The sequence below is a fragment of the Bufo gargarizans genome, chromosome 4 (genome assembly GCF_014858855.1).
Source record: "Bufo gargarizans isolate SCDJY-AF-19 chromosome 4, ASM1485885v1, whole genome shotgun sequence".
NCBI classification, from domain to species: Eukaryota; Metazoa; Chordata; class Amphibia; order Anura; family Bufonidae; genus Bufo; species Bufo gargarizans.
Window position 1 is genome coordinate 188,102,443 of NC_058083.1, and position 22,082 is coordinate 188,124,524.

At 43.8% G+C, this 22,082-nt stretch overlaps 1 protein-coding gene and 4 non-coding genes across 7 annotated transcripts; all 5 read right to left on the bottom strand.

Annotated features, from left to right (window-relative positions):
- Positions 1-4,789: 4,789 nt before the first annotated feature.
- LOC122933700 (eukaryotic initiation factor 4A-II) lies at positions 4,790-16,657 on the bottom strand. Of its 3 annotated transcripts, XR_006388533.1 has the most exons (12): positions 16,546-16,657; positions 14,115-14,160; positions 13,910-14,042; positions 13,556-13,695; positions 10,630-10,798; positions 10,443-10,552; positions 9,782-9,925; positions 9,562-9,699; positions 9,274-9,363; positions 8,936-9,015; positions 8,424-8,561; positions 5,377-5,514 (listed from the first exon to the last, which is right to left on the bottom strand). XR_006388533.1 is itself a non-coding variant. In XM_044288662.1 (11 exons), exons 1-11 carry the CDS (start codon positions 16,572-16,574, stop codon positions 5,370-5,372), a joined length of 1,224 nt encoding a protein of 407 aa, XP_044144597.1. In that variant the 5' UTR covers positions 16,575-16,657; the 3' UTR covers positions 4,790-5,369. The 3 variants fall into 3 exon arrangements, 2 of the variants coding, with proteins under 2 accessions (XP_044144597.1, XP_044144598.1); XM_044288662.1 differs by lacking the exon at positions 8,424-8,561 and having other exon boundaries at positions 4,790-5,514; XM_044288663.1 differs by lacking the exons at positions 8,424-8,561; positions 9,782-9,925 and having other exon boundaries at positions 4,790-5,514.
- Positions 8,636-8,764, bottom strand: LOC122937034. Its single transcript, XR_006389456.1, has one exon. It is a non-coding gene; the product is annotated as a small nucleolar RNA SNORA63 (small nucleolar RNA).
- LOC122937031 lies at positions 9,415-9,538 on the bottom strand. Its single transcript, XR_006389454.1, has one exon. It is a non-coding gene; the product is annotated as a small nucleolar RNA SNORA63 (small nucleolar RNA).
- LOC122937064 lies at positions 13,766-13,833 on the bottom strand. The gene has a single exon (XR_006389485.1). It is a non-coding gene; the product is annotated as a small nucleolar RNA SNORD2 (small nucleolar RNA).
- Positions 16,050-16,119, bottom strand: LOC122937060. Its single transcript, XR_006389481.1, has one exon. It is a non-coding gene; the product is annotated as a small nucleolar RNA SNORD2 (small nucleolar RNA).
- Positions 16,658-22,082: the final 5,425 nt, after the last annotated feature.

Consider the following 22,082-nt stretch of genomic DNA (forward strand, 5'->3'; position numbering starts at 1 on the left):
AAATGGGAAAGAACGGAGCAAACAGCCGGATGCACAGTGTTATTTGTGCTGCTGGAATCTTCAGTGGATGCTTGTCCCAGGATCACCTTTATATGGCATCAGAAATATATAGGCACTTCATCCATTACAGAAGATACCTTTATCATGAGGAAGCAGAAATACATAAGTCTTGTACTCCTGTTGCTCACTACAGTATAGCTGTTAGATTCTAATACTAAATTTATTATTTTCTAATTGTGGAGGCAGCCATTTTACCTCAGCTCCTACTCAGATGTGTCACCAGCAAATGAAAGTTTTTCCTAAGCGCATCCACAAATGTCAGTCCAGCAATGGCCCGTTTACCCTCATAGATTCAATTAAAATGCACCAAGAACTTTATATTTGTGAATGTGATAATATGATTACAATCTTACAGAGAAAGTTTATTGGGGGAAAACTGTACAACTGAAAGGAGGATCTAGTACCTGTTGGGTTGCATCGAGTCTGGATACAAAATGATCCGTTTAGGCATGGAGACATACAGGCTCTATATGGCATACGGTGGCACATTTTGCCACGGATGTTGCAGCTGTAGATACTGTACACTTATGGGTTACCAAAACTGGTACCCCAGCTGAGCTCTTTAGGTGAAAAAACTGGGGACTGGACAAGCCAAGAAAGTGTTGCAATTTGTCATACATTCCTGGGAAACCCTTGCAGTGTGTATGGGCGAGCATTATCCTGCTGAAAAATGCCAGTTGGATGCCCTGCCATAAGGCAACACTTGTGACTGCAGGATGTCCTGTACATATTGTGGAGCTGTTAGTGTCCCTCGTGTCACTACTAGGGGTAGCATGTTGTGTCACAGGTGAGGCAAGATTTGAAAAATTCACAATTTTCAAAATATCAATTTCTCTGCTTTTAAAACAGAAAGTGATACCTCATACAATATTTATTACTTAACATTCCCCATATGTCTACTTTATGTTGGCATCATTTTGGAAATGTCATTTGATTTTTTTAGGACGTTAGAAGGCTTAGAAGCAATTCTTAAAATTTTTAAGAAAATTGCCAAAACCCACTTTTTAAGGACCAGTTCAGGTCTGAAGTCACTTTGTGGGGCCTACATAGTGGATACCCCCATAAATGACCCCATTGTAGAAACTACACCCCTCAAGGTATTCAAAACCGATTTTACAAACTTTGTTAACCCGTTCCACAAGAATTAAAAAAAAAAATCTAATTTTTAAATTTCACTTTTTGGGCAGATTTTCCATTTTAATCAAATTTTTTCTTTAACACATCGATGGTTAACAGCCAAAAAACCCTCAATATTAATTACCCAGATTCTGCGGTTTACAGAAACACCCCACATGTGGTCATAAACTGCTGTATGGGCACACGGCAGGGCGCAGAAGAAAAGGAACTCCACATGGTTTTTAGATGCCATGTCCCATTTGAAGCCCCCGATGCACCCTTACAGTAGAAACTCCCAAGAAGTGACCCCATTTTGGAAACTAGGGGATAAGGTGCCAGTTTTATTAGTACTATTTTTTGGGTACATATAATGAATGATCAAAAAATCATAACACTTTATGGGGCAAGGTGACCCAAAAATTGGTTGTTTTAGCACAGTTTCTATTTATTTTTACAGCGTTCACCTGAGGTCAAATGACATTTTTATAGAGCAGATTGTTACGGACGTGGCAATACCTAATATGGATACTTTTTCTCATTTATTAAAGTTTTACACTAGCATTTTTGAAAAAAAAAAAAATTGTTTTAATGTGTCCATGTTCTGAGAGCTATAGTTTTTTATTTTGAGATTTTCTTATGTAGGGGCTCATTTTTTGTGGGATGAGGTGACTGTTTTATTGGTACCATTTTGTGGGACATAAGTGTTTTTGATCACTTGGTGTTGCACCCTTTGTGATGTAAGGTGACAAAAATTGCTTGTTTTGACACCCTTTTTTTATAGCGCTGGTTTTTACGGACGTGGCAATACCAAATATGTCTTATTTAATTTTTTCTACCCTTTATTTTACACTTTTTGTCCCCCATAAGGTCATACAAGACCTCTGGGGGACATTTACTTCACTTTTTCTTTTTCACTGTTTATTTCTCCTGTAATTGGGCCTGACATAGTAGCCCCAGTTACATGAGAAATGCACCCCCCCAGAGGGGCTGTACAGCCTCAATGCAGGGCTGATCGAGGTCTGTGAAAGACCTCACAGCTCCTACACTCCCTCTGCCGGAACAGTGAGCGCTATGTATGCAGCGATCCAGAAGGCAGGGACACCTGGGCACTGTCCCCGTCTTCTCTCTGGGTTGCCCTGCTGTCACTGACAGCGGGCAACCCGATCAGCAGCTGCAGTTTCTGAACGGACGTTTTAAAATGTCCATTCAGAAATAGAGATCCACCCATAGGACATTTATATCCTATGGGCGGACGGAAAGTGGTTAAACAGTTCCAGTTCTAAGCAGTCCAGATATTCACAACACCACTGTAAATGAAGGTGACAGTCAAAGGTAGGACACTGATTAAGTGCCTGGAAATGGTCTGGGTGAGAGAGACATATGTAATGAAGGTGACACCTGTAGAGTGGTGGATAACAATGCTCGTGGTTGTCTGCAGATCAAATGATCCCCTCTACTGGTGGTCTGGCTAGCGCTTGTTTTCCTGTCATGTAAACACTGCTCCCAACAGCTAGGTCAGAATGGCCTAGATGGCAGACATCTGGTCTGCTTCTTAGTCTAGATATGCATATGCAAAGTCTGTCTGGGCATGTCTAGCAATCAATGATCTCATACTAACAGGTACACTAGCTAAAAGCGTGCTTTTTTTTATAAATAGGGCAGCAGGGGAGGCACTTATAGACTGTCTTGTGGCAAGACCCAGTGTCTAATGAGACAACACCAGTAATCCTTAACATATCTGCCTGAGATATACAGTAACTGCATGCAGCAATCTGAGATTTCCACCTGTGTACAGCCACATTTTATGTTGGGTGGATGCAGTATTACAAGTATGGGGAGGAGTTAAGGATTTTTTTTTTAATATTTATTATGGGATGAATTGGCCATTATTGAAAGTGATAGAAGTATAAAGGAATGGAGAATAGATTCAGGCCAAGTATTATACTGTTAGGCACCCTAGTAAAGGCACTCAAATGCCTTTTTGCAGGGTTGATGCAGACAGCACCATATGTTTTGTGGTGTCTCCAAAAATACACACCATTGGCAATGTGCAAACTAAGCAACAGTTGAGTACCTGATCCCTAAAAGGTGTATAGTAAGATGTGCACTAACTAAACCGCCACATCAGTGTTACCCAACATTTGTAAGTTCTGTCAAAAGCAGCATGGCATCCACAGACTATGCACAAGTGTGAACATTACCTGCCATTCTCAAAATGTAGGAAGCAGCCGTTTGCTTTACACTGACAGCAACAGGATTTGCAGAGTGGCATAAATGAGTATTGCACCTGAGCCAGTGTAATTTTTTTTCTCTATGCTACTTCAGTCACATGCACACTACAGAATGTATTTTAATGTCCACCAAACAGATGGCAGTTTTGAGGATGCATGGGGTTCACATTTTGATGACAAGTATAGGCCATTCTATTCCTTAGGCTACATTTACATGAATGTCTTGTTTCCATGTTTTTTTTGCAGGTAGGATGCAGACCCATTCATTTCAATGGGTCTGCAGAAGAAAAAAAAAAAGTGTGGACAGCAAAATATACAGGTGTGAATGTAGCCTTATAGGTGTATTATGGCTTCATGAAATTGATACACCCTCAGGATCAGCCAGAGTGAGATCAGTAGAGGTCCAACTCTTGGCTCCCCTATTTAGCAGCTTTTTGAAGGAGCTGCATGGTCTTCAATGTATGTGTAGTGTAATTAACCGCCATATGAATGGAAGAGGATGCTGTAATGTCCCTATACCACTACAATGCAGTCAGCCCTTGCATTATCCCACAGCCCCTTCTGGGCTTGTTCGCATGACAGTGTGAAGCCTGTACTGTGGACAGCAATGCACCGACTATGGCCCAGCCGTATGGAGATTGTGGACCCATTCTGTGATCCCTCAGTTCCAAAAGATAGAGCATGCTCTTTTTGCAATGCAGAGGCATGGAACCCCAGAAAGCACTCATTGAGGTGAATGGGTCTGCATCTGTGATGCAGAATGCACACGAAACGGTGCCATGTGTATTGCAGAACCACAATATGGCAATAGGCAGCACATGTGTGTACAAGCCCCAACAGGATCAACAAAGGTGCAGTTAGCGGTTTCAGGTAGTGATAGCCAGTCACGCTAGTCCTTCAACATGAAATCACCATTCCAGGGGCAGCACAGCAAACCAAAACCTGAGCATTACCCATGTTCAATGGACGTATGAACAGGGATGACCTTCCTGTAGGGCATCACATCTTGCACGATGCATTGACACTTGGCAGGACGGACCCAACAGGATGTTCACCCTGTCAGATCCATTCTGCCGCTATTTCACCAGACCACCGCTCTGTCCCAATTGACTAATGGGGCAGAGCTCTGGCACAGCATGGCAGTTTGCTTTGAGAGGCTGTTGGACTAAGTCAGACATGCAGTACTTTTAGTCCGGCGGCCTTATGCGGTGGGGACAGCTGTGGCATGGTGAAATAGCGGCAGGACGGATCCGACAGGGTGAACAGCCTGTCAGATCTGTCCTGCTGCTAGTGTGAAAGTAGCCTTATACAACCAGATTTAGTACTTGCCCCACATGTGGCCAGCATCACTTACACAGCATTAATATAGCACAAACCAGGTATGGAGTAAATATACTATTTATTAAACATCTATATCCATGTGCAATGTGGCAACTTTACAATTAAGCCAAACACGATATAGATTGTTGGGGTTCAGGGTCTAGCACAAGTGCACTTTATGCAATAAATACATTTAAAAACAAAATTATAGGCTTTAATTTAGTAAACTCTACATCTGCAATGTACAATAAAGGCGCATATGCTAATTTAACATAATTGGCTGATTTTATACAGCGCTTATACTTTTTAGTCCATAAGTAAATTATTAAATGATAAAGAACATCAACCACCACCACTTCTCTAGAACTGCTAAATAAATGTCGAACACAAAAATGTAAAGACCCCATTGCTTTACAACCCACCCCAACAGTCTAAACTCTAGGAGGAAAAAGCCCACAGCTTTCCTTCCAGAGAAGGCGACTAATGTCGCTTTGCTTATCAAACAAATCTGTATTTCTGATCAGTCGTGAGCATTGAGACAAGATTCAATATATTTTTTCCAAAGAAAAGCACAATGAGCGCCGTGATTCGCCAATTCAGCAACAGCGAGTACAGCATTCAAAAAGATCTCTTCCCCAGGGATCAAATAAGATCAGCCACATTCATTGGCATCTCCTCCACTGTAGTATTGTAGAAAGTCTCAATATCACGAAGAATTCGCTTATCCTCCTCTGTAACAAAGTTTATGGCCACCCCTTTTCTACCGAACCGACCTCCGCGACCAATCCTATGAAGGAAAACAAATGTTAGAAGTGGACCAAAGTTTACATGTGTGCAAACATTTAATGAACGTTCACCATCAGTGTCCATTTAATCTCTCCATGCATGTGCATGGCTCATTAGTGGTAGAGTCCCCTTTACATGGTCAGATAGCATTCCTTTGCCAGTGACCTAGTCATCCATGACAAGAGCACTGCATTTAGATGTGGTAATCCCTCTCCACAGCATGGGAAACAATGGGTACTACCATCATTTATCCCATACAAAGTAGTTTGCCAGCAGCAGAGTGCTGTTTAGACACCATAATCTGCTGCTGGCAAATGGTTTGTGTCCACTTCAGCCATCCCATCAGCACCTTTACACAGGCAGACCACCAATGAGCATAAAAGGCCCTTTAAAGCATGTGCATGATAGGATGATCTTGTCCCCTGAAAGACCATTTTCATTTGAGCAATGATTGGAAAACAATGTTTTCTACAATAAGCAGGCACTGGAATACTTTATACCCAATAGGGAATTTTGCTTCTATAAACCCCAGTTTCATTGGAGACTAGTTCATATACCCCACACAATATGGAGGCATCTGCAAGGCAGTCATGAGCCACTTACAGCCAGTGGCATGCTCAGGAAGTTCAGATGTTACCATTTCCCCTTCAGGTACACAGCACTTCTGATTTAAGGGTACTTTCACACTTGCGTTTTTCTTTTCCTGCATAGAGTTCTGTCACAGGGGCTCTATACCGGAAAAGAACTGATCAGGCATATCCCCATGCATTCTGAATGGAGTAATCTGTTCAGTTTGCATCAGGATGTCTTCAGTTCAGTCATTTTGACTGATCAGGCAAATGAAAACTGTAGCATGCTGCGGTTTTATCTCTGGCGAAAACTGAAGACTTACCTGAATGCTGGATCCGGCATTTTTTCCCATAGGAATGTATTAGTGCCAGATCTGGCATTCAAAATACCGGATCAGTCCTTCCGGCCTGCTCAGACCGGTAAAAATGTGAAAAAAAATTGTACAAGACGGATCCGTCTGTCTGCATGACAAGCAGAGATGGATTCATCCTTGCAATGCAGTTGTGAGACTGATCCGGAGGGCAATTCCGACGATGGAACTGCCCGCCGGATCACACTGCCACAAGTGTGAAAGTACCCTAACACATTGAAATTCCCGATCAGTCTCAAGAAAAATGAATCCAGTATTTTTTTGCATTTTTAAAGGTTTGCATGTGCAGAATGGGAAACCGGATCCAGGATTAATACTTTTTGAACGGGAATTAATGCCGGATCTGGCATTCTGGCAAGTGTTCAGCTGTATTTTCTATGGCCAAATACCATAAAGGGACTGAACTGATGCATCCTGAATGGAATGCTTTCCATTCAGAATGCATTAGGATAAAACTGAAGCGGTTTCCGGTATTGAGCCCCTGTGATTGAACTCCATACCGGAAAACAACGCTAGTGTGAAAGTACACTTACACAGCTTTGAATATACAGCTATTGCCAGAAACTAACAGCTTATGACCTTATTTGGGGCAGTATGAAATACTGACCCGTCAATATGTCAGTGTTCCCCACAAGTTCTGGAGCATCTTAGAACTGTAGCCTGCCCCCCCTTAGTCTTGTCTGTACACACTCCAATCAGTACCAAGTAACTGTAGGTATGTGTATACAGAACTTGGGCCTAACTGTAGTCCCCATGTGAGTGCAACCAGCATAGGGTGGAGTTCTGTACACATCTTGATTTGGGTTGGTAACTTACTCCAAAACACCCCTGCCATGATATGGCAGCTGGGACCTTAGTCAATGGTGCTCATGCTTTAAACCCTTGCCATACACTAATATGCATACAGATGTTGGAGTTCTCCACATTGCAAAATCCCTTGCCCCGGCAAAACCAGCACATGAAACATTCCCTTGGACAAGTGTCCATGTACTTGAAGACTCCCAGTAACATTGCTGGGAATTACTGAAGCCAGACTGCAAGATTCCATATGTGGAACCAGACAAGAACTGGTAGTGCTCTGGTAGTCTAAGGGACTGCTCTGGTTGACACTACAAGTTGTCGTGTCCCCAAGAAGTATAGGTTTATAAGTGCATGACCACCTTTGCAGAAAGTCTTACACTCAGCTACTCTTTTGTAACAAGCGGCACACCTCCTTTCAAAGCTGGTAACATGTCCAGAAGTGACAAGGATAGGTAAATTTTTATAAAACAGGCGCAGACTGCCCAATGCTGCACCTAGTTTATGACTTTGCGTACACATCATAAATCAGGCGCAGCATCCTTGGTTATCAGCCTTTTGTACGTCACAGGGTCAGGTCCCAAGAGTACGCTGTAAAGTTTACCAAAGGTGATGATTCCTGATGGCCACTCTACATGCATCAGCTGCTCTCCAGCAAGTCAATAAAATAGTTGTCAGGAATGTGCGACTATATGCTGCTTTACCAAGAGGCCTACCAGCAGTTATTCATAAACCATCCCTTTAAATGCAGTGTATTTTAAGCACTGAAACAAAAGCTATTAACCCCCTAGTGACCACCAATACCCTTTACTGAGAGGGTTTTAGCTAAACAGCTGGCTTTAATCAATTAAATCTACCCAAAATGGTGCATAAAAAATTAGAACTTGCCCTGCACCCAAAAAATTAAATAAAGTGTGGTCACTAAGGGGTCATGAATTAAGGTGCAGCGAGTTAGCTGTCACAAGTTGTCCTGCTGCTACCACTGCATATTACAGCACCAGAAAGATATTTAAAGAACCCAGCAGCTAATATAGCCACTTGATATTCATTGCAAGCTAAATCCGTTTCATCTAGAGCAGACATAACAGCAAAGGCCAAGGCATTAATACCAAGAACTCTCATTTCCAACTGTTGCTATTACACAACAGAATACAGATATTAAAAAGCATTACCTTTGCAAGCATTAGTCCATGCTCCACTGGCCATCCTCACATCACGACCAGATGTGCAGTTTCTCTGTTTGAGAACGCACACCACTTCCACAGGCCATTCTCAGCAGTGTCCTGGAGCAACTGTAGTCTGCTCCTCAACTATTTGAACATAAAAGGTTCATAAGAATTTTGCCTGAGGAGTTAGCGAAATTTCATTTTTTTTTTAAATAAAATTGTTTGAGACCAAGCGTCCCCATTTGCTGTGAGGGTCAAGACAAACAGGGATAGTAGGAAGCAATTTATTGTTTGCAGGGGGAACGACAGAACAGCACTTAACAGCTGTACTGTAACTTATCCTGCAGAGCAAGTGCTTCCCCGAGCCGTAGTCCTCCCCACAGATGGCATTTAATGCTTTGGCACAGACCTTGCTGCATTTGTTTCCCAGCTACAAGAACTGCATTAACACAATAAGCAACCAGCTATACAGCTGCATGCCACGCAAATAGAAGTTATTAGTTTTATCTTTAACAGACCTGTGGATGTAGTTCTCACGGTTGGTTGGTAGGTCATAATTGATTACTAGGGAAACCTGCTGAACATCTATCCCACGTGCCTATAAAACAAGGATGAATGTTAGGAAGTTCAGGGGCATAGCCAAATTTAGCCAATATAAAAAAAAAAAGTTACTGCAAGTTACTGAATGTAGTTGTCAGCCACATAATAGTGGTGAACTACAACGGTGTAGTCCACTGTGGAATATGGCTCTTGCTGTTCCAAAGAGCATTACTGCTAGGTACAAGTCACCTTTGCAGAAGTAAGAAGTCTTTGGTTATGGGAGGGGGGGGGGGGGGGGGGGGGTGTCACCACTTACCAGCAAGTCTGTGGTTATCAACACACGACTAGATCCAGATCTGAACTCTCTCATAATGACGTCTCGTTCCTTCTGGTCCATATCACCATGCTGTTGAGATGAGGAGTTAGTTACAAGTGAAAAGCCATTATTACACTACAACTGTATGAGACCAAGCGTCCCTGCCAGCCACAGAGAACAGTCAGGGATAGTAGGAAACATGTTACTATCAGCAGGGGGAACGACAACACAGCACCAAACTGCTATATTGTAACTTATCCTGCTAGTGTGATTTATTCTACCACTTACCAGAGCAGATACGGTAAAGTCTCTTGCATGCATTTTCTCAGTAAGCCAGTCAACCTTTCTCCTGGTATTCAGAAAAATAACAGCTTGAGTAATGGTCAAAGTCTCATACAGATCACATAGGGTATCCAACTTCCACTCCTAAAAAAAAAAGTTTAAAATGTTAGTTTAGACCCAACCTTATTGTCTGAACACTGACGAGCATGCTGCTGCGTGAGCCTACCTCTCGTTCAACATTAATGTAGAACTGCTTAATACCCTCCAAAGTCAATTCCTCCTTTTTGACAAGGATACGAATTGGATCCCTCATAAACTTTTTTGTCACTTCCAACACATCAGTTGGCATTGTGGCAGAAAGCAGGACAACCTAAAATGTGAGGACATCTCAGGGTAAGAGGTAGGTACACATGGTGCAAAGCAGAACATAACTGGACACTACTTGGCTGCAGATATGCAACTGGTATTTTTACAAGATTTGAACTATTTTAGAATAGTCAGACTTTTCCAGACTGGGTCCCATTATGGTTTTTCCCAGTTAACGCATCTGAGAAACTGCCCTTAAAAGGGAGCAGAACATAGCAGCTTTCTTCCAGACACAGAATATTGCAGCTCAATCTCCTACAATTAGGCTGAGCTGCAATACCAGATAACCCATGCACAGGAGGTGCTGTTTTTGGAAGAACTTGGTCCATATTTGTAGTTGTGGACAACCCCTTTAATGCACTTTGTTCAGACATCTACCTGTATAACAAGAACCCTCTTCAAGTGCTACCATAGCTGTTCAAATAAGCATTGTGCTCCCCTCAAAAAGTGAAGAGCTGCGTACACCGATATACAAGCAAATTCTCAATTCCCCACAAACCTCTGCATTGTGCCACCATTACCTGAATGTTTGTGCTCAGCTTTTGAAAGATCTCATATATTTGATCCTTAAAACCACGGCTCAACATCTCATCAGCTTCATCCAACACAAACATTTTTATCCATTTGGGGGCTGGAAGCAAGCAGTAGTCTAGTTAGTGATCCCCTGAATTGTCAGTTTACGTGACAAACATTGTAAAGGCTACTTACACAGATAGCGTCTATTCAACATGTCAAATACACGGCCAGGAGTTCCCACAACAATGTGAGGCGCTTCTGCCTGCAGTTTCTGCATTTCATTGCGAACATTTGTGCCTCCAATGCAAGCGTGACATGTTGCACCCATGTAGTCACCCAGGGCCAAAATTACCTTTTGAATCTAAGAATAAATAAAACTAGTAAGTTTATGAAAGACAAAAACCATAAGTTTACAGGCAGATAAACTACATGCATTTGCTCTCTAAATAGATAATTGTATATTTCCAGGTAACAGTATAATGGCTGAAGCTTCCAGCCGGCACATGTCACCAGAGGGCAGCAAAGACTACAGTCCTCATGCAGATACACAGAACAGCCTAGTCAAGATGAAAGGCTATGGATGCCTTTGGGGGTAATGGTTCAGTTCTTCTCTGTACAGATCGCAGTCTATTTGCAGAGCAGCAGGATTTCCACCTACAAGGCGTTCTGTCAAATAGAAGCCCCGACCACCCATGTGTAGCTCTAATGACTGAACTCCTGACAGCACAAACCCAAAAGCTAGATGCATGCCAGGTTGCTTTCATTAGCAGTCAGGAGTTCAGAGATTAGGGCACCATGCAAATACAGACCAACATCTGTACAGAGAAAGGGCTGAACATTTTAAATTAGCAATGTAAGGAATTGTAACCCACAGTGAGTAGAATGCACAAAGGTTTCCTCAGCCTTTAAAGACATTAGGCTTAACTTCACAAAGCCATTCTGGCAAAGGACCATATCCTACCCAGAACTGACACTTGAAGCTCCTGGAGAATTTGCAGCTTCAGGGGCCTTTATCAATCACAGCAAGTAACCCTAGTATAAAAGCCTGCTTGGCTGAAGACCACAGCTAGTGCCATGTAGAGCCACTAGAACAGTTCTCTCCTGGCTTCCCTGGTCACATACCTATGAAATGGTTTATAATTTGGTTCCATACCCCGCAAGTTTAGGATTCATTGATTTAAGTGATAGAGGTGACTGGCTGCAGCAGTCACATGCCATATCCAGGCAGTTTGTAGACCGTGGCAGGAGGACTGGACCAGGGCTTGTCCAATACTTTAAAGGGTTTCTGTCACCAGATTTAACCCTATTAAACTGACATTAGCGATGTGCTAGTGTCAGCTAAACCTAACTAGCCTATTCCTACTTTTATCTATGCCCCCATTACTCCAAAACTATAACTTTGCCCCTGCTCCTAGAGACTCTGTTCTCATCACCTCTGGCCACTCTTTGCTACACTAGATTGACATGGCCCAGCAGCGTTTGTCTCCTGCCTCTGGCCCTGTCTGCCATGTAAATCTCACGCCTGCGCCACCCAGTTCAGTATTCAGCGCAGGCACAGTGAGTGAAGTGTGCTCGCTGGCTTACTCACTGCGCCGAATACTGAACAGCATGAGATTTCCCCAGCACACAGGGCCAGCAGTTGGAGGTGAAGGCTGCCAGGCCCTGTCAATCTAATGTAGCAGGGCGTGGCCAGAGGTAGGAAAACAAAGCCTCTAGGAGCAGGGGCAACACCCACCTGCACCTAGAGGCTAATTAGCATATTCTAAAAGCTATGTTTCTGGATTAACCGGGGCATAGATAAAAGTAGGCATAGACTAGTTAGGTTCAGCCAACCTTAGCACGTCGCTAATGTCAGCCAGTTCAATAGGGGTAATTCTGGTGACAGAAACCCTCATCTCAAACAACCCATTTAAAGGGGGTTGAAATAAAACCAAAAATACAACTTTATTAGTACTCATTGAATGTTGCACTCCTGGAAGTGTACCAGGCATATAAGGACCAGGAGAGCAGTGCTGGCCCACTAAGCAACATTTAATATGTACCAATGGAAATATGTTTACTGTAATCAAGGAAGGAGACCTGAAATATTGGATACCCCTTTAAGCACTTTAATAACCATCCCCTGCTCACAGCACATTTATAAAGTCTCTGCAGCTGCAAAAACACCTGCCTTATAGGGACTGCAACCCTCAAACGCCCCCATCCCAAACAGCTGGTGTACACTAGCTGTAAGACCACTACTGTATGTAGCATACCCTAATGTGAGGCTTCACAAACATGACACATTAGTGCCAGAGGATGAATGAGCCCATCAAAGGAACCCCTTTCATCTGTGTAATCAGTACATATGGTCATTACTTTACACTGCATGTAACCATAATAGGGGAAACACTAGAGACTCAGTACAGCTATTCACCTGCTAACATACATGTAACTCTCACTAAGGAGAACCTGCCACCATGGAATGCAGTACAATCTGCTGGCAGCAGGTTATAGAGCAGGAGAAGCAGAGCAGAATATACATTCATGGGGAAAGTGTCAGCAAAACTCAGTTTATACATCTGCTCTGACTTAGTTGTCCACGTGGCTGTCTTACCAGCGATTTTGTGTACACAATGCTACCAATAAGATGGTCCTGTGGACAACTGTACTAAATAAGTTTGGAATTTTGCTCATTCTCCCCACACAGAACTACTTACCTGCTCAGCTTCTCCTGCTCTACAGAATACTGCCTACAGCTTCCAGTGCATTTCATGGTGGCAGGTTCTCCAACTGTACATCCATACCACTAACGTAGGAGAGCGGAAGATCCAAGCCCCTAATCACATGTGACACTAGAACAAGCATTTCACAAGTGACATGCAAAGCACCAGAAGACTAAGACGACCATGTTCACATTTTGAACACTGCAGTTTCCATATTACACAACTGCATAGCAAGTCTTGGAGCGCATTACAGCAATGTTAAGCCATATTAGAAGTATACTAGTCTAATCAAACTCAAGCCGTTGGATTAAGTGGTGAGGCATTTATGACAGTGTGGCTAGTGAAGCCATCTGCACTCACAGTTGTGGAATCTGAAAGGCGTGCAGAACAGTTGCAAGCTACCCTGTCAATACCTGTTGAGCCAGTTCTCTTGTGGGAGCCAATACTAGAGCTTGGGTCTCCTTGAGCTCAATCTCCAGTTGCTGCAGGATGGAAATGGCAAATGTGGCTGTCTTGCCAGTACCTGACTGAGCTTGGGCAATCACATCATACCCTAAAAAGAGTAGGGAGACATTTAATGTTCCCAAATATTACCTGCTTGTGTTACCCAAGACAATTTTAACAAGTGATCAGAAAGTATGTTCTCTCCATTTCAGGTCAGTCCCGAAAGATGGTTACCATCATTTCACTTGTCTAGGATCATACAGGGAATCTGGGAATGACTCATTTCCCATGTCTACAAGCTCTACAGACAGAACCATACAAACCTTTAATGCAGGGAATGATTGCCCTTTGCTGAATAGCAGAAGGTTTCTCAAAGCCATAAGCATAGATTCCTCTCAGGAGAGATTCTTTTAGGTTCATATCATCAAAATTGTCAACAATTTCATTCCAGTTGCTCTGTAGGAAGAGAGACTCATTTATCCTTCAGTCATCACCCATCTTAGGATGGGAAATAGGTATTTTACCAACCTCAATGACACCATCGGGGTCCATTCCTTCAGGGCCGCCATGGTCTCTAAGGGAAAAGATGTTACATGAAGTGAATAAGACCTCAATATTGACTGCCATCCCCTACCATCAACTGACTAAAGACTGGTACTACACAACCATGTGCCACCAGATGCCCAGCACTAGAGTGCCAGGAGACTGACAAATGTTTATGAAGTTTAAGTAAAAACAAGTTTGGACTTTTTTTGGAAGTTTCAGCTTCCAAGATGAGCAAAAATGCATCAATGTTAAAACCTGTTAGGTCTGTATGGGGTGGTGTTCACATTTTGTGGTTTACCTTTTTCACACTAAAGGGGGATCTGGTGTCAGGGAGAGGGAGTGTTTGTTGTGGCCATGGCAGACTAGATCGGGGGGGGGGGGGGGGGGTTGCTAATCTGGCCTGTTATACAGGAAGTCAGCTACGGATCACTGCCAGGCGCCCACGGATCACATGGGCACAGACTCAGACCATGGAATTAGAGACATAACATTGTCACTAAAATGATTCCTTTCTCTCTGCAGTCTATCACCAAAGCTTACTGGATATACACAGATGTGCTCTTAGCACTGAGGGGCTGGCCTATCCTCAGAGCACTGCCCCCCTCCCTGTGAGACTGAGCCCCAAAGTTACTGCTCTATCGCCTGGCCCCAAAGTCTTGACTGTGAAAGTTTCAGAGTACACCCCACACAGATCTTCACTGACACCTGGCCCTGTCCATCTCAAAGGGTGTGTGTGTGGGGGGGGGGGGGGGAGAATCAAAATAAATAAAGGACTGGAGTCCATGATACAGTGGCTACCGCCTGGAAAACGTGGCCACCATGGAACCAAATGGCTGAACATAATAGAAATGTCAGATGCAAACAGCCATATGGTAACTTTACATAGGGCTGTTTACCAGGCAATTATTGGGACTGGACCAGACATTTCATAACTGAGAGACTGAACAGCATTTACTTACAGCAGTCATCTCATAAGGCTTATTTCTGGCCAGCAGATCCAGGGTTACTCTGGATGGCCTGTGGGTCAGGATTTTGCGTGGCAGCTGAAAGATCCTCTCACCTGATAAGGGTTCATTATCCATGGGGGGGGGAAAGATCACGTCACATTCTACAGGGCAGTTACCAGAAGGAGTGTTTCTACAAACATCCAATAATTCCCAGTGACCTACGCAAGGACCTCAAAAATGGGGGTCATCTCATCTAAGGGTACCTCCACACTAGCGTTGTTACAATCTGGCAGGCAGTTCTGTTCCGGATCCGTTATTCATTGAAATACTGATCAGTCTTTCCAGTATCAAACGAAATAACAGATCTGTTTTTTTTTTTAAAGCTAGAAAGAACTGCGCATGCTCAGACTGTAAAACTGGATCCAGCATTAATACATTTCAATGGAAGTTAATGCTGGATCCAGCAAGTGTGGTATTGTTCCGGAAAATATACTGCAGCAATTTGTCAGGTCAAATACCATACAAGGGATGGAACTGAAGACATCCTGATGCATATAGAATGGATTGCTTTCCACTCAATGCATTGGGAGAAAACTAAAGCTTCCTCCCCAATCCCCCCCATGCTGTTCCAGTAGTGCACGCGTGCTACAAAAAGCAGTCCAGCAAGGTATAGCAGAGCTCAGTACACTACAGCTCATGCACTGCAATGTTATCTAGCCGGCCCACTGCTGCTCCCTGTCCACCTGGTGGGCACTTTATGTACAATTAGGGTACTTAGGGGAACCCTGATCAGTTTTATCCTAATGCATTCTGAAGGGAGAGCAATCCATTCAGAATGGATTCAGTAACTGTTCAGTCCAGAGATAATACTGCAGCATGCTAGTTCAGTGTCTGCATGGAACCAGACTGCCTGGCAGGGCATCTGTGTGGCACATGGCACAGCCCTACCCTGTACCTAAAGGAATGGCACAAGTGATCAGTAAGTTTATGTTCTCTCCATTTCAGGTCAGTCCCGAAAGATGGTTACCATCATTTCACTTGTCATGCCGCCTAGTGACAGGCCCAGCTAACGCCAGCTGTGTACGAGGAGCCTGCGTTTTACTCCCCAGCCCCCCTGTAAGCACAGCACGGGCGCCCCCTTTCCCTCACTGCCCCGCTCCCCTCCACCGTCAGCTCAGCCTCGACCCCTCCCCCGGTTTCAGTTCGGGCGGCAACCAAGGCCAAAATCGCAACTACTGACGTGCCCCAAGCGCAGGGTCTGCCCCGAGTACCGGATTCCGACACAAATCCCGAGGCTGAAGTAAAAGCAGCTACATAAGCCCTGTAGTGTGTACGGGGCGAGCGCGGGGCCTACACAAGCCTAGGTGACCGGGCAGAGGGCTAGCGAAAAGCAGCAGGCACGTAGCCCCAGTAACTACACGGACTACGTAGGAGCGGGCATGAGTGCCAGCAGGGGTGTAAATTACCTTGAATAATCCGCAGAGCCACCAGACATGATCCGCACCACGTTGCAGAGCTCAACTGAAAAGGACTTGCTGAGGGGGGCGCCCGCTATTTATATACCCGGAACTACGTTTCTGAACGGCGCAGGAATACCGCGACTGTGATTGAAAGTCTGTAGCGCATTTAAACTGAATATCCTTGCTTGTTGCTACTGTATACCGAATATCTTGACCCAAAAACTATTTCCCCGTGTGTTTCTTGCTAAAGAACGTATTCCTTAAGGGGAAATGGAACTTTTTTTTCTCCCTACACTTTTTTTCCGTACCGCGGAAAGATATTGCAGCAAATGGTGAGTAGGTTATAGATCGGTGAGACGCACGGGGTTTCTCTCCCCGGCTCCTGCAGAAGCTCCGCCTTCCTTGCGGCCGGCCGGTGACGTCACTCACAGGGCTGGTCAGGAGAGTTCTAGTGGGAGAATGTGACCCTCGGAAATGACTGTCCTTCTTAACCCCTCAAAGACCAGGGCCATTTTAGTTTTTCCACATTGCAAGAGCCATAACTTTATATTGTCTGTTCATATGAGGGCTTTTTTTTTTTTGCGTGAGAAGTATGTATTTTTATTTTTCATTGCACCATTTTAACCCCTTTGTGCCCAGCCTGTCTTGGGCCTTAATGACCAGAAGCCTATTTACATTAGCACCTTCCAAGACCTGTAACTTTTTAACTTTTTCATCTATGTAGCTGTATGAGGGCTTGTTTTTTACAGGACAAGTTGCAGTTTGAATGGTCCCAATTTGGGGTACATATAACTTACTCATTAACTTTTATTAACTCTTTCTGGGAAGGGGGCAGCAATACTGTCACTGAGTTTTTTTATTGTAAATTTTGTGGCGTTTCTTTGGCATACATAACACAATAACTTTATTATCAGGGTCAGTACAATTACAGCAATGTCAAATACATGTTATCCATTTTTTTATTTCACATTTTACTACTTTTGCACAATAAAAACCTACTTTTGCACACAATAAAACAAGCAATGGCTATTTGTGCACCACATCACAGATTTGTCCACACTCCGAACGGAGGCACAGAACTTCACGGAAGCACTATGGAGTGCTTCCGTGGGGTTTCTCTCCGTGCCTCAGCACCGCCCCAAAAATATTTTTTTGCTGTGCGGATGGATCACGGACCTTTTGAAGTTGAATGGGTCTTAACCGCCTCCGGACCGCCTAACGCAGGATCGTGGTCCGGAGGCGGCAGCTCTGCGCACAGTCACGCATATATGCGTCATCTCGCGAGACACGAGATTTCCTGTGAACGCGCGCACACAGGCGCGTGCGTTCACAGGATAGGAAGGTAAGCGAGTGGATCTCCAGCCTGCCACCGGCGATCGTTCACTGGCAGGCTGGAGATGCGATTTTTTTAACCCCTAACAGGTATATTAGACGCTGTTTTGATAACAGCGTCTTATATACCTGCTACCTGGTCCTCTGGTGGTCCCTTTTGCTTGGATCGACCACCAGAGGACACAGGTAGCTCAGTAAAGTACCACAAAACACCACTACACTACACCCCCCCCCCCCCGTCACTTATTAACCCCTGATCACCCCATATAGACTCCCTGATCACCCCCCTGTCATTGATCACCCCCGTGTAAAGCTCCATTCAGACGTCCGTATGATTTTTACGGATCCACGGATACATGGATCGGATCCGCAAAACACATACGGACGTCTGAATGGAGCCTTACAGGGGGGTGATCAATGACAGGGGGTGATCACCTCATATACACTGTCTGATCACCCCCTGTCATTGATCACCCCCCTGTCATTGATCACCCCCCTGTAAGGCTCCATTCAGACGTCTGTATGATTTTTACCAATCCACGGATACATGGATCGGATCCGCAAAACACATACGGACATCTGAATGGAGCCTTACAGGGGGGTGATCACCCATATAGACTCCCTGATCACCCCCCTGTCATTGATCCCCCCCCTGTAAGGCTCTATTCAGACGTCCGTATGTTTTTTACAGATCCACGGATACATGGATCGGATCCGCAAAACACATACGGACGTCTGAATGGAGCCTTACAGGGGGGTTATCACCCCATATAGACTCCCTGATCACCCCACTGTCATTGATCACCCCCTGTAAGGCTCCATTCAGACGTCCGTATGTGTTTTGCGGATCCGATCCATGTATCCGTGGATCCGTAAAAAACATACGGACGTCTGAATGGAGCCTTACAGGGGGGTGATCAGGGAGTCTATATGGGTAATCACCCCCCTGTAAGGCTCCATTCAGAATTTTTTTTGGCCCAAGTTAGCAAAAATTTTTTTTTTTTTTTTTTTCTTACAAAGTCTCATATTCCACTAACTTGTGTCAAAAAATAAAATCTCACATGAACTCACCATACCCCTCACGGAATCCAAATGCGTAAAATTTTTTAGACATTTATATTCCAGACTTCTTCTCACGCTTTAGGGCCCCTAAAATGCCAGGGCAGTATAAATACCCCACATGTGACCCCATTTCGGAAAGAAGACACCCCAAGGTATTCGCTGAGGGGCATATTGAGTCCATGAAAGATTGAAATTTTTGTCCCAAGTTAGCGGAAAGGGAGACTTTGTGAGAAAATACAAAAGAAAATCAATTTCCGCTAACTTGTGCCCCAAATTTTTTTTTTCTATGAACTCGCCATGCCCCTCATTGAATACCTTGGGGTGTCTTCTTTCCAAAATAGGGTCACATGTGGGGTATTTATACTGCCCTGGCATTTTAGGGGCCCGAAAGCGTGAGAAGAAGTCTGGGATCCAAATGTCTAAAAATGCCCTCATAAAAGGAATTTGGGCCCCTTTGCCCACCTAGGCTGCAAAAAGGTGTCACACATGTGGTATCGCCGTACTCAGGAGAAGTTGGGCAATGTGTTCGAAGTAGTTTGAAATCAAAATCTGTAAAAAATGGCCGGTGAAATCCTAAAGGTGCTCTTTGGAATGTGGGCCCCTTTGCCCACCTAGGCTGCAAAAAAGTGTCACACATCTAGTATCGCCGTACTCAGGAGAAGTTGGGGAATGTGTTTTGGGGTGTCATTTTACATATACCCATGCTGGGTGAGATAAATATCTTGGTCAAATGCCAACTTTGTATAAAAAAAATGGGAAAAGTTGTCTTTTGCCAAGATATTTCTCTCACCCAGCATGGGTATATGTAAAATGACACCCCAAAAAACATTCCCCAACTTCTCCTGAGTACGGCAATACCAGATGTGTGACACTTTTTTGCAGCTTAGGTGGGCAAATGGGCCCACATTCCAAAGAGCACCTTTCGGATTTCACCGGTTATTTTTTACAGATTTTGATTTCAAACTACTTTGCACGCATTTGGGCCCCTAAAATGCCAGGGCAGTATAACTACCCCACAAGTGACCCTATTTTGGAAAGTAGACACCCCAAGGTATTTCATGATGGGCATAGTGAGTTCATGAAAGTTTTTATTTTTTGTCACAAGTTAGTGGAATATGAGACTTTGTAAGAAAAAAATAAAATAAAAAAAAAATCATAATTTTCCGCTAAGTTGTGACAAAAAATAAAAAGTTCTATGAACTCACTATGCCCATCAGTGAATACCTTAGGGTGTCTACTTTCCGAAATGGGGTCATTTGTGGGGTGTTTGCACTGTCTGGGCATTGTAGAACCTCAGGAAACATGACAGGTGCTCAGAAAGTCAGAGCTGCTTCAAAAAGCGAAAATTCACATTTTTGTACCATAGTGTGTAAACGCTATAACTTTTACCCAAACCATTTTTTCTTTTTTACCCAAACATTTTTTTTTATCAAAGACATGTAGAACAATAAATTTAGAGAAAAATCTATATATGGATGTCGTTTTTTTTGAAAAATTTTGTAACTGAAAGTGAAAAATGTCATTTTTTGGCAAAAAAATCGTTACATTTCGATTAATAACAAAAAAAGTAAAAATGTCAGCAGCAATGAAATACACCAAATGAAAGCTCTATTAGTGAGAAGAAAAGGAGGTAAAATTCATTTGGGTGGTAAGTTGCATGACCGAGCAATAAACGGTGAAAGTAGTGTAGTGCAGAAGTGTAAAAAGTGCTCTGGTCATTAAGGGGGTTTCAGCTAGCGGGGTTGAAGTGGTTAATCTGTCTGCAGAAACCGCACAGATGTTGCCCGTGCATTGGGGACCAGAAATTGTGGTCCCTAGTGCACGGAACGGCTGGCACATGTTCGTGTGCATGAGCCCTGGCTAAAAGATTACCGTTAGTTGCCACCGCATTCCTTATCTGATCAGAAACCTGCCAGTCCTTAGCAGTGTAAGGCCTCATGCACACGATCGTTCCGTGCATTGGGGACCGCAATTTGCGGCCCCCAATGCACAGGCAACATCCTTGCAGGTTCCACAGACTGATCCAGACCCGTTCAACTTGAATGGGTCTGTGATCCATCCACACCATGTGCTTCCGTGGGGTTGTGTGCTGCCATTCCGCACCAGACCTTCCGGATTGCAGACCCATTCAAGTGGATGCCCGTATATTGTAGACCTGCTGTTTGTGGGCCGCAATACATTCACGGCCCTCTGGCATGAGGCCTAAAGGTGCCTTCAAAATGAGTTCCATTCATTTCAATGGGGCAGCAAACCCATGGATTTTTGCAAGCCTCATTCAGATGAACGGAACTGATTTTAGAGTTGCAGAAAATTCTGCAACAAAATCTGCAATGTATGAAGGCTACCTAAATGCTCCAGGGGTAAATGAGCGTCAATTGCTGTAATAAACAAACTGAAAAATATTTAATGATTATTGTTGCGTGCAATTGAACAAAAAACCCGCTAAATCATTGCTTGGGGCTTGTATATAAAAAAATAAAATAAAATTCTGCCCACCTAATTAGACTCTAATTAACATAGCTGATCATGCCTGATTTCCCAACCACTTGTCATAACTGTAGTGAGTGGTGTAAAAACCAAAAAGTCACAGAATTTTTTACGGTAAGTTTCGGGGCCGCTTTCGGGGCCGCTTGTGAGAGCCTTCAAAAGGAACTCACAAGCGGAGCCCCGAACGCTAGTGTGAAAGTAGCCTCACCGAGTGTTTTACCATTTAGTATGTACGGGTGACTTGCATTATTCCTTCCTATGTGCATAACCTTACATTTGTCAGTGTTAAACCTCATCTGCCACTTCTCTGCCCAAGCTCCAATCTATCCAGATCCATCTATAGCAGTATATTGTCCTCTTCAGTGTTAATTACTTTACACAGTTTAGTGTCATCTGCGAAAATGTATATTTTACTGTGCAAGCCTTCTACAAGATCATTAATATTGAAGAGAATAGGGCCCAATAGGGCCTAATACTGACCCCTGAGGTACCCCACTAGTAACAGTGACCCAATCTGAGTGTGTACCGTTAATAACCATCCTCTGTTTTCTATCATTGAGCCAGTTACTTACTTACCCACTTACCTAAAAAATATAGTAACCTCAAAAATATTGCGAAAGCCCTATTTAGTGACTTTTTGAGGCTAGTATTCTGGCGTGCAG